This window comes from Eufriesea mexicana, unplaced genomic scaffold (assembly GCF_001483705.2).
Source record: "Eufriesea mexicana isolate 0111107269 unplaced genomic scaffold, ASM148370v2 scaffold6565, whole genome shotgun sequence".
NCBI classification, from domain to species: domain Eukaryota; kingdom Metazoa; phylum Arthropoda; class Insecta; order Hymenoptera; family Apidae; genus Eufriesea; species Eufriesea mexicana.
The window spans coordinates 1-13,503 of NW_016914422.1; the positions used below are offsets into that span (position 1 = coordinate 1).

Below are 13,503 nucleotides of genomic sequence, written 5' to 3' on the forward strand. Positions count from 1 at the left end.
GCTTTCGACTCCGTTTTTTTTTATTTACCAGCGTAGTGTGAATTCTTCCTTAACGGGATTGGCTATTTTTTTTTTTCAAGTATGCGTTTTCAAAGTGTAGTGCCGAAAATGCAAGTGTAAAAAAGAAAGTAAGTCTTAGTATTAGCATAGCCTTCAGTTGTAAATAAATAGTGTAAGATATAAGCCATTGTTTTTCTACTTTTTATTAGTGATAGCAGAGCCTGGTTGTAAGAGGATAATATTCTGTTGAAATAAACAGGAACGTGCACCAGGAGAAATGTATTGGGTTCGTGGAATATCACCAGCGCAGAGCCATTAGATGCCAAGAATTAGTTTTTATAGGGAAATAAGTTTGAAGCAGTTATAAAAATATGTAAGGTATGATATGTCTATTGGATTCTAGGTCTATGATATGTCTGTTCGATAATTTTGGCATTTACTTATTCGTACCTTTTGGTTTAGGATGCGGACGACGATGCTTAGAGTCGGCCATCACTACGGAAAACCAGTCCAAGAGACGATTTGCCATTGCTGGCTTGGATGACGGCGGGCATTCGGAGTTTCGCGATGATTGGGAGTTGTACGTTGATTTCAAAGGTGACGGAGTCTTCTCCATTACCTCGTTGCTCATCAGATGCTTGTCGTCGTATTTGCTGCCAGCCAGTGCCTGGAACAGTGTAAGTAAAGAAACGCATGAGACTCAAATCAATTTGTAGTCAACCACATATTAAATTCGAGAAATAACCAGCCCTTTTTTCTGAATATTTCTTAACTTTCAGTGTTTTCCTTCGGTAACTCTGGTTTACAAGGAAGGTGGCAAGGTTTTGTCCGTTTAAAGCCATCTTTATCTTTATTTATCCTTCGTTTCTGATGTAATTCCGAATATAACGATTGGTGTCTAAATAATTTAAAAAATCAACGATGTAATATTATTGTATACTGAGAAAAGCGACGATGCAACTGCCTTTGTGTTCGTCAAATGAAAATAGAGGTAAATACGAAAGATAGAAATATGAAAGACCCGAGACAGATCTGTGGCAACCATTGTTCTCATTGTAGGGGATCCTCCTTCACGGTTGTGGATGACAGCTGCTCGCAGGTATCCTCGATGGGCCGTAGTGTTAGAAGAAACGGTAGGAAAAGGAAGGGATGCGTTTCGTCCGGGGCCTGCTAGTGGACTCATCAGTAAGGCTATCCTAACAGGACCTGCCCTAGACCGAGATACTATTGGAAGGTCAGGAAATTATATGTATAGGAATTGAAAGTTTTTGGAGGACTTGTGAGAAAGTCCTCGAACCTTCTTGAAGTCAGAATACATGTAGTGGCGAGGATGAGAATGATGGTCGCTACATCATCTTCGTCAATACATGAATTCCAACTTGGAGGAGGTTCGAGGACTTCCTTACAAGTCCTCGGTAAAACTTCTGTTTCTTATATATACAAATTCCAATAGTATCCCTCTGTCTAAGGCAGGGCCTACTAGGTAGTCTTACTGATGAGTCTTCACTAGAAGGCTCAGGACAAAACGCATCCCTTCCTTTTCCTTTCTAGCACCACCCCAATCCCGAGGATACCTGACGACCAATCAACTTCAGTAACCGTAGTGGAAGACCCTCCACAGATCTTTCGTTACTTGTGTATTACTCAACGTTTACTCGATTTTCGTAACAGTAACGGTATTATCGTATCGTTTCATTTCTCAACGATTATTTGGATATTCTGTTTGCATTACGATTGTTTGTGTCATTTTGAGTAATTAAACGTCACGCTTTCGGCCATGAAAAATTTCTCTTCTCTAAGCGGTTTCTTTTCCAGAGAGTTCAAAAATTTCGCGCAACCATTGTTGGACAGCGTAACGTCGTTTGTTACAGGCAGAAATAAAGCTGGCGGCGTGTTTCGTTTCGCAATTAATCATCGCTAGCCCGAATTCATGGAAACCGGTAATAACTTCGTGTCCTGTCCACGAACACAATCGTGTCCGTTAATCAAGAATCTTTTCATACGGTTCCGCATGCCACCGATGCGTCGTTCAATGATCCCCCGATTGAGAATTCGAGGACTGGTTGTATCGTCGAGAGACTAGTCGATGAAATTAATATGGCCGGCTGTGACTAATTAGAAACGCCATTATGTGCGCTCGTTACACGTACATTCTTTCGCTATGACCACGTTTTAACACGTTCCCTGCGTAGATTTAATTAGCGGATTCGATTAATTTCGCAGGGTGGTTGGGAATTCCGGGAAAGAAGATCAGGAAAATTGCGATAATCAGGAAAATTGTGATTTGGAAAGTTTGGGATGTATCGATTATTTATGATAGAAAGGATTTATCACTACGATGAGAATGATAATTGTGTTAATGATTATGAAAGTGGTCTGAGATAAAAATTTAAAAGGAATAACTTTATCGTTTAATGCATTCATTTACACTGCAAAATAGAAAAGAATTAAACAGTTAGATGGAATTTGTAGCCTTATCATGATTAATTTTATTAATTTGGAATATATTTAAAACACGCAACTTTTGGTATTTCCAGACAAAACATGTATGACGTAGGCTGCTTTCACAATCACTGTCGCAATTGTAAAATGTAGTTTCCAAAATTAACTTAGTTTCTTAAAAATATTACAAAGGGATGAATACGTATTACTTAAAATTCTGTAGCGATAAGCACAAGATATTCTTACTGAAAAATTCAAGATTCTATTTATTTAAAAATTCATTTTCGACTATTCCAATAATTTTGATAGAAAACAGTGACTATTCCAACAGAAATTACGATTGTTCGGTATTTAATTAGCATAAAAATCTCAATCTATAGGGTGGATATTCCACGAAACAGCAATTCCACAATAATCACAATTCAGGAACTGCAAAGAAATATGGCAGCCGGTTAATTGTCAGCTAGAAACAGCTGGCAGCGATCCTTTCTACATATTTCGTGGCTGGAATCACGCCGAGGGGAAGAGACGGGAGCCTGACCAGCGCAATCATTAACCATACGGAGGTGTAATTTCGGGGTAAATACACGTCTGGTGCACGGGACGGGGATAAAGGGTTCGTTTCTTCGGGGCTTTCGTGCACGAGGAATCTCTCGTTTTTCACTCCTCTCCTTAGGTCGGCCGCGTCGTGAGCCCCGAGCTTGTACCGCGTTAATTTTCTCCCCGCGGAGAGTTGCTAACAATAAGTAGAAACGATGTATCTCGCCTCCGCCCCATTCTAAATTCCTATCTCACAAATCTTGCCGACCTCGCCACTTTATACACGTGCACCCTCCCTCGTAAAAACCATCGAGCTTCGTCTTCATCTTCCGTTCTTTTTCTCCTCGCGGCGCTCGCCAACCCCCGGCTTCAACCCACGAGAGGCTGCTTTCCGTGCTCGCAACGTACATTTATGGTTCACGATTCCCGTCTATTCGGTTGCGTGTTAACAAGCGCGTTTCGAGTCGATGCTCATGCAGATTCGCTCACGGTCCCATAATTTTTAACATTTTTACGATTAATTAGCCGTTGGGAACATTTTTTCTTCCACCTTTAATCGTACTCGTTTATTTCACATGGTTTAAATGTGTTTTCATTGTACGACATTTTTTTCCCGGGTTTACAAGCGATTGAGATTCTGTGGAATTGCGAGATACGCAGGTTTACGCGATTTAGTTACGAAGGATTATGCATCGAAGTAGTATCTAGTCTAAAATAGTGAATTAAAACTAGATAAAATTTGTTTAAATTTGTAGAATTTTGTACACAGACTCGTCGTCCGTCGTAGGGGAAAGGTTGAAATAAAATGGAGAATATGAGAGGCGTAACTGAATCTAAATTACTCTTAGCAGGTTATAAAAATATCAGGTGAGAGAGAAATAGTAGTTTTGATGAATTCTTCATTCTTTAAACAACGAAAATTATTTTTCTGGTTTGCAATAATCGATATAAACGGTTGACCTTAATTTAGGGCTATTTACGACTGTCATTGAGGATTAGGAAATTATTAATATATTATTATTAATAAAATACGAGACACCAATACTTCGATACAGTATTAAACAAAACACCAACGATGTGTGGCAGTCATAGAATATCAGAAAATGATTAATAACCAATGTGACTTACTAGTACCCCAACACAGTCGTATATACATCTTAATCTTCTATTTTTTGGTAACCAATAAGATTTTTATTGAAGATAATTTTATCACTGTGTTGGAGCATTGGTGACTTTATTGATTATTTGTCATCAATGCTCCAACACAGTGATAAAATTATCTGCAATAAAAATCTTATTGGTTATCAAAAAATAGAAGTTGGATTAGGTGGACAATAATTTTATCACTGTGTGGAGCATTGGTGACTTTATTGATTATTGGTCATCAATGCTCCAACACAGTGATAAAATTATCTGCAATAAAAATCTTATTGGGTATGAAAAGATAGAAGTTGGATGAGGTGGACAATAATTTTATCACTGGTGACTTTATTGGTTATTGGTCACCAATGATAAACATAGTGATAAAATTATTGTCCACCTGATCCAACTTTCTATCCCTTGATAACCACCGTGAGTCGTCAACAATTCACTATAGTTTAACATAGAACCTCAATGGCGACTTACGACAGTCATCAGACACCAGAAGATTCCTCTGATCTAATTCGATTTTCGATCCAAACGATTCCAGAACTGAACGACCCTTCAAAGCCCCTGTATCCTCGCAAAGAAACTGTAATTTCTCTAAACCGGTGGGGAGAAAATCAAACGGGATGAAAATCCCTGGATCTGCTTTACTCGCGGCATGCATGTCGTCGAGTCTTACGGGGTTGCAACCGTCCGTAACGATATTACGGCTCCTCGTCGTCTGGCGACGCTTTCCGTCGGATCGATGGGAAAGACGCCTCGTCTGGGCTGCTCGAAAATACGAGCCATCGACTCGTGGGGTCTCACGGTCGCCCAATGAGAGCTTCACCGCCATTGAAGGGCACTCGACCTTCTCGCAAAGGATCCAGGCTCGATTTTCACCTTTCAATCGAATCGTTGTTTCCGCCATTTCGATCATCTCCATCATCTCGATCATCCCGAACGTCTTGGATCACTTTCTTCAACCGTACTCGATCGACAGACACGCGTGACATATTAAAAATCGAATCGTTTTATCAATTATGTTGGATATATTTTATATTTTATAATTTTTTGGCAGATATAACAATTCGAAGCTTTTCTTATGTTTTTCTAAGCTCGGTGATGCTACTTCATCACGTGTATTTCATTTCGATATTTCTGATGTAATTATTGCTTCATATTCGTTACCTAAACTTCTAGATATTAGAACGAACGGTGATTGAGAATCACTGCTCGAGTGCAAAGGGTTAATTATTATAATACTAATACTTGGTATATATTTAACACGTTCGTAGAATTGTTTAATTTCGACCTCTAGTGTCATGGATTTGATTGACTAGTACTACTTATACTTTAGTCTCAGAGGGTTTCTTGTTAAATAAATTGTTCCTAATTTTGTATTAGAATAAACGGTGATTGAGAATCACTGCTCCAGTGCAAAGGGTTAATTACTATAATACTAATACTTGGTATATAATTAACGCGTTCGTAGAATTTTTTAATTCCAACCACGAGTGACACGGATTTGATTGACTAGAACTACTTATACTTTAGTCTCAGAGGGTTTCTTGTTAAATAAATTGTTCCTAATTTTGTATTAGAATAAACGGTGATTGAGAATCACTGCTCGAGTACAAAGGGTTAATTATTGTAATACTAATACTTGGTATATATTTAACGCGTTCGTAGAATTTTTTAATTCCAACCACGAGTGTCGTGGATTTGATTGACTAGTACTATTTATACTTTAGTCTCAGAGGGTTTCTTGTTAAATAAATTGTTCCTAATTTTGTATTAAAGAGGATGGAGATTGAAAATCACTGCTCGAGTACAAAGGGTTAATTATTGTAATACTAATACTTGGTATATATTTAACGCGTTCGTAGAATTTTTTAATTCCGTCCTCGAGTGGCGTAGATTTGATTGACTAGTACTACTTATACTTTAGTCCCAGAGGGTTTCTCGTTAAATAAATCCTTCTTAATTTTGTATATTTTGTATACTTGTAATAAAGGAAGCTCAGACAGTTGTATCTTGACCTACGTCATATCTAATAGCAACCTAGGGGTCTCTCTGACCCTCCCAAAAAGGTTTTCCGTCCACGAGAAAATTGCTAAAGTACAATTCAATATACTCCAACATGCACGCGACTTTTCTTGTAATATCGCGTGACAGTATTTTGCATACTCAATGTACACGTGCAATTAATGGCTCGTCTTACATCCGCTGCTCTGGAACCAATTAGACACGAGGGTACATGGAAAGAAAATTCGAGATTCGTAAGTTCACCAGTTTCCAATGGTAGCCGAGCTGCTTCCTCTGATTAAGCTCGAAACTATTAGGCGAACAGCAGACGCCCGTCAGATCTGTTATTTTAGCCCTCAGCGTGTTAATAAACTAGTCCCGCTATTGATTCAGTGTTTCCACGGTAACGTGGGGTTATCATCCCTCGAAAGGAAATTCTAGATTCCTGCCCGGTCGTCTTGGGGTTTGCGGATAACACGTTCCGCGATAAATATGAGTTTTCCACGGCTAATTGAAGGATCAACCATAACCGTTGCGTTCGCGCAAATTGAAACCTCCCTCGTCTTTAATCTCTTCTCGCGGAATTCTCGCGTCTCGATTGCTTCTCGATTGCTTTCTTCTGCAATTCGAGCATCTTCCACTCGGTTCAATTTCGCCGGCGATGGACAGCAGGCTGTCAGAAACTCGTAAACGAAACGGATGATCGTTCGTCGAGTTTCCACCTTGGATAATCGATCGTGAAGCGTATCGGAAGCTGCGCTTCAATTATCGCCTGGCAATCGTGTCTTTCGAGCGATATTTCAATTTGCCCGGGCTCGCGGATCCGGCACGCGTGATTAAGCAAAATTATACAGGGATCCGCATTTAATAATCCGGTATCGTCCGTGTAAAATTAGCCCGATAATTGGTTACGGCCTCGACGATGGACCGTGATCGCTCGATAATTTCCCTCGATCTTCCGCCAACACGTCCAGCGAATCCGGCTTATGGCCAATAATCGATCAGACTGATCCTTTTCGTTTTGTATTTCATAATCCGCGTCGAATTTCCATTGGTCCTCGAGATTCGGCAGGATTCCAATGCGTACGTCTATACTCGATGTTTAATTAATCGCCTGGCATCGTTATTAATTAATATTCCTATGTAGCTGATACTGCGACGCCATAGGTTAATGTGTCTTATAACGTAACGGGCGTAATCAATTACGCTGTTCAACAAATTTTAACTGTTTCTCTGATCCGTGATATCCACTATGTAATTTTCGTAGTAACTTCTGGGATCGAATACTAGGTTGCTAGTGGCAAAATTAATTGCGTACAGCACTCTGGGTCCGCAACGCGTTTCTAGGGTCCGTACTTAATTGGGCGATCCAGAAACACTTTATTCGAAACATGTGCATGTATGCACATTTTTAATTCGCATTTGGTATTATATTCACATAAGGTATTGGAATAAGAATAATCTTGAGAATTAAAATCTATTTTTAATTCCTTAAATCATCGATTCAGTCGAAGAAACAACGTTCGACTTACTAAAGACGAGATACCTCGTCACCCTTACGCAATGTGTTAATATATTTTATTTTTATTTTTGTTTTTATTACGCCATATTTTGTATTTTACCCGTGAAAAGTCGTGAGACCAAGAATTAAATATCGCGAATAATTTTTCACGAAGTAGTATGTGGATCATGAAGGTGGATGATAACAATGACTTAATATGACTCACAGAAGCCCCCGGTGATTCAACCAGACTTATTAGGAACTAGTTTATCCGTGCCTTTAATTTCGAGGGAAAGTCAATACCGGGGCTGAATTATCCCGTTTCTTTCGTTCGTTTTTTCCCAGGGGGGCTGGGGATGGGTTGGTGAATCCGACGTGATAAAGAAACGGAGACGGGATAAGTATTAATTACCGGCGTGGTGAGGAATAATTTAAGAAGGCTTCCAGGATTAATTTTCCTCCGAACAGCTTCTCGAATTAAACTCTTCCTCTCGCTCTTTCAACCCTGCTCGCGAATGCGTCCATCTCTCTCCCTCTCCCAGCCTTCCTTTATTCACCAGCGTCTCTCTCTCTCTCCCTGTACATTTTCCTTCGGTTGTTTATCTTCAATCTTCCCGCGCGACTTATTGTTTTTCTTCCTCCTTTTCCCGCTCCTCTCTCTCCGCCGAGAAAGAAACGCCACCGACCAATAGGAGAATCTTGCCGGAATGGAGCTTGAATCTTTTATCGTTTCTGTTTTTTGGGACACAGAAGTGGGGAAGAGGTGTTTTTATATATACAGAGAGCCGGGACACGTTTCAATGTCCCTGTCACCTTTTCCAGATACCGGAATATACTTTAAATGTATTGTCGCGAAAAGAGATAAAAAATAATGGGAAACGAGGGAAAAGGTGTGTATAGAAAAAATAAAGGAGACGCGGGAAAGATTAAAACCTGTCGTTCCACGTGAAAAATCGCTCTTCGCCGAAGGAGAGAGTTAAAAGATAGGATTACCGTGGAAAAAGGAAATTTCGAATACGACGCGTCAAAGGGACCAGCGAATCGTACCGTATCAGGAACGTCCTTTTTTCCCTAAATCCTAAAAAAGAAGAAAGTGGATAAAAACAGGTTATAGAATGGAGTATTTAAAAAATTGGCTTTCGCGATAAAATAGTTAAAGCGGGGTCGGAAAAAGTGCGAGGGAGCTTTAAATTCAAGATTTCGATGTAGCCTACTTTAGTTTTCATCGGAACTACAGTGACCACGACAGATTTCCCTTTTGCAAATTTAATTTCGCATATTTTTAAAAATTGAATATTAAATAGAGTATCAAATTTTCCGACGGATATTTTTCATCGAAATGAAAACCATCGAGTTCTCGAATCGCCGAAGATTTTAAAGTATCAGGAATATCGTTCAAATTCGGCCAGGCATTAGTCAAACCTTGTCATACGTGGTCAAGCACAGATCAAACATCAGTGATACGCTTTACAAGATTGACATCGGTCAAACTTGGTCAAACAAAAGCGAAACATCCCTCAAACCTAGTCGAGCATGGGCCAGACACGACTGAAACCTGGTCAAACCCGATTAAACTCGGTCAAACTCGATCAAACCAGCGAAATCGCATCCCAGAGCCTCAGAGAGGGATCTTTGAAGATCGCAAAGTGTCGAGATCAGCACGTCGTGGAACAAAAAGCAGAGAGATTGTGGAAATTAATTAAGATCCCCGGAGAGGAACCCCGCGGCCGATCGATTTCCAGATCTCAGCCAGACGTTGATTACTGAGACACGGGGCCAACTTCGACCGCCTTTATCCACCCCCTGCAGCTCTTAATCCTCCCTCCTTTTTTCCCCATCAGACCTCCATAGAGCAGGACGAATAAATCCCATAAATTCTGGCACGAATAATTCTCGCTCCATTTTTGAGGAAGTAACGTCCTCCTCGACTCGGATAAATTTATCATTGCACAATTGGTGCAATAACAAAAGAAAAATATAACACCGAATAGGATTTACGACATCTATGAATAATTACCAGGCAGCGAATTATTCGAAATTTTAAGAGCTATCATCCGATTTGTATCACGAGAACACGACCCTGGTCGCTGTACATACTCCTCGAATTACTCTGTAAGGACTTAGGACTCTGTCGCGCTGTTCAGTGGTATCCGTGTATAATAAACACGGCATTGACACCGAATCACCCCTCCCCGTATCTCGTTACACGCTCCGAACGGCGAAGCAAACGAGAAGCGAACCCTCTCCGGCGTCTGATTCGTGCCGATCCGAAAATCGTCGTGGCCGCCGCCATAGATAATAATAAGCCTATGGGAACCGAGGCGGTTGTTTGCGCAACGTCAGCCAGGCCGACGTCACTCGACTGAAATTTGTTCGCCGTGTTCGGAAGGGCAAGTGGAAAGTTTCGACCCCTGTTCCCCGTCCCGTATCCCGTCGGAGACAGGATCGATCGGTTGAAATTAAATTTCCAGGCGAAAGTATCTGCAGAAGAGTGGGACAGACGCAGCGCGATAGAGGAAGACAGAGAAGACGAGGGAATGGGCGAACAAGCGAGAGAGAAAGAGAGAGAGGGGGATGGAGAAAAAAGAAAGTTTTACGTCGCGCGCCCACGAAAATCCGGGCTTATTGTGAGGGCGAAACAGAACTTTTAACGAGACACACCTTTTTCCACCCTCTCGACGTTTTCCCAGTGAGCGCGAAATGAAGTTCGGCCACCGCTTTTTAAAAGACAATACAACCACCGTGAGACGGGCGGTGGGCGGTGGGTGGCGCGGCCGGGTGGCTGGATAAAGGACGAGGAATCCGGTAACTAAGACAAAAGCGAAAGCCATTGAAAATCGAGAATGGAAGACACAGGACGGCGAGGCAAAACGCGCGATGAAATGTTCATTGAATCGACTAATCTATTCAAATGACAAGAGCCCGTGAAGCCGGGCAGAATAGAAGGGAGGGACGGAATTATTCGACAAAAGCTTTCCGTCGCTCGAAAAACCTTTTTAAATTGAAAACCTGTCGCATTGTCCCTTCCTAATTCGTCTAGTTTTCATCTCCTTAGTAGCCATTCTAGCTCTCTCTCTCTCTCTCCTCGTTTCTTCCTTTTTCTCTCTTCTTTGCGCGCTATACCGTCCGCTTTGCGAGTCCCTTTCTCCGTCCCCGATGACGGGATGCTTCGTGCCGTTGAACGTGGATGATCGTGCAGGTGATCAGGGATTTGAATGGAAATTTTTCCAAGCGACGGCAGATTCGGGGAAATCTCGGGTACAGCCGAATGCGATTAGGTGCTGATAAATTCTACTATATTTGACAAATTTTTGAGAGATAATGGATACAGAAAGTCCAGAGATATAATAGAATTTGGGTATGAGAAGAGAGAGTGGAATTATGTCATTTGTGTTTGGAAAACTATAGTCAACAGGTTCGCTAGCTTTATTCCCAACGCGTTCGACATAATCCCATGTGTCACACAGATTTACTCTTATGCCCTTCCCGATACAAAATTCCAATACACTAATGGCTCAGCTCTTTTAGCTACAAATCTGAGACTGTAAGAAAACACTGTGTATCTTCTATACCGCGTTCATTTTGAAACAGCTCTAACCTCGCGAGGAATAATCGTAAAATACACTCGTGAGGCGAGTATAAAGGGCAAAGCCAGAATTTTCACAATTTCACCCTAAATTGGCTGTTTTTATGATAGATTAAACGAAAACAGTTTTTTGCTCGAAACTTTCTCTCATCACTGTAATACAAATTCATCCACGAAGAATAAATGTAGAATTGGAATGAGTAGGGTCTTGAAGGAATGTCGGGAGTGTTTGGACTTAGAACAAAGGTGATGGAAAGGATTAATAATAAAATGGCTGGTCAACAATGTGTTGAGAAAGATCAGAAGAGCGTGTTTCATAGCCAGCTGCTGTCATTCTATTTATGAGCTTATTTTATTCTATTAAGAAGCCAACGATATTAAATCAATCCACCCAAATACGAATCCTTAATAAATAATATATTAAAATCTATTGCCGATACTATTAACTACGTCCATTTCGAACCTACCTTACCAAAGGATCAATACCCCATCTATTTACCTGTTTCGCCAACCTCTATGGTGGATAACTATCCATAAATCATCGCAGTGACATAAAAGAGCGGAGCATTTGAGAAGCTGGAATTCGAGTTACAGCTGATAGATGGAACGGAACGAACGGGAATTCGTTGGTGGGAAAAAATGGTGGACAACGTAGGGAAGCTCGTAGGAAGAAGTGAGCCATCCAGATTCTGTTATTATCGTTTCCTCTGCAGCAAGAGGCATCGCGCGACGTCTGAACAAATGTTCGCCGTTAAAGTCCGCGTCGGAATGAAAATCATAAAAGCGAAGTGTCCCCGGTGACGAAGGTTTCCGTTATCCACCGGGTCCCTCAAGAATCTTCCAGGAAGATGAAGAGGAAGAGGACGAGGAGCGACGAGAAACGGAGAGAGAGAGAGAGAGAGAGAAAGAGAGAAGTGGGAATAAAAATAACCCGTTGGAAGATGGGAATGAAGTGTCTAGAAGGTCGTGAGGATGTTTGTCAGCTCTGTTAAAGCGTTGATTTAATTAAGCTGACTACAGGTCGCTGCATTCACCGGAAGTGCCGCAGACATCTTGGACCGCGAACACCTCGCAGTTTACTTTGTCACTGGCTCCTCTCTGCAGTTTCATTTCCTCCTTTGGAATTGAACGAATAACAGTTACCCATTTTAATTTGTTATTTCGCCTCGTCACTCGTTACGCTACCTTTATTTCTTTTCCAATTACCGATTTAATTGTCACGTCGAAATTCTCTATGAACTGCACGGGAATAAACAGCAACGTTGACGTGTAATTACGAGTCCATGTAGCTTTACACACCATTCTCCAATATTCAATTATTTTTTGACGATCGAAACTTCTTTAATTGAATAATGTGGCTTCTGTAAGACGAATGTGTGGTCCATTCTCATCATTTATGAATAGGAGAAAGATTTTATCTTGTTTCGAATTATATTATTATATTCAATTAAATAGGATAATACGAATTTATCGAAGATTATGGTGATTTTTTAGGTACAAAATGCTGTAGGGTAAAAATGAGGAAAATGGGGATGTTCAACCCTTACACTACGATTTAATTAGGAAAAGGGAGATTTAGATTCGACTATATTTTTATTACTTGATAAATAATTAATTAATAATTAATTAATTGCAATTGGCGCGCTGCTTTCGTAATTCAGTAGTACAAGAGCGCGATTAAGCAGCCACGGCACTCCCCATCGATAGAACCCCCGTATCTCTTCGGGGGACCCACGTAACACCCATAAATTTCACGTTTAAAACGTGGCAGAGAATGGAAAGAAAAAATGACGTTAAACATTCAATTTCCGCTGGTTCTTTCCCCGGCGAGAAATAATTGGCGGCCGCTTCTCGTATAAACTCGACGTTTATCGAGGCCCGTTCGAACTCGAGACGTCGCTGGGCGGCCAGGGGCGTAAACTATTCCCAAAGAAAGTTATGATTTACCGGCACAACACGCTAATTTCCGATTCCGGGCGTGGGGCGGTAGTTTCCGTGCCAGGGAATTTCAGACGGCTCGCCGCATACGCAAGCAACCCCCGCGCCGCGTTACACTCTCTGCTTCCTAACTTTTATTTATTGATATCCTGCTCGCAACCCCCGCGCCGCCTTTCCACTCCGTTATTTATTTCGCCTGCCTTCGCCCGCGCGCTTCTTTCTGTTTCCGGTATTATATACGGGAAGAAGGAACTGAAACTGAATATCTCAGGCGGTCCTCGAGCGTGGAAAAATCGAACGTCGCGACGTCGGGATGGCTGGGTGCTCTCCACTCGCGTCGCGA

The 13,503-nt window shown here is 41.3% G+C and overlaps 1 protein-coding gene across 1 annotated transcript in view; it reads right to left on the bottom strand.

The window, feature by feature from the left end:
- Positions 1 to 450: 450 nt before the first annotated feature.
- The window catches only part of LOC108552403 (uncharacterized), a gene marked incomplete at its 3' end in the record, with an annotated part of 119,804 nt that continues 106,751 nt past the window's right edge, over positions 451 to 13,503 (bottom strand). The window contains exon 6 of the mRNA XM_017906916.1: positions 451 to 667. Within this exon, the coding sequence (XP_017762405.1) occupies positions 451 to 667 (217 nt within the window). The remainder of the gene's footprint in view (positions 668 to 13,503) is intronic.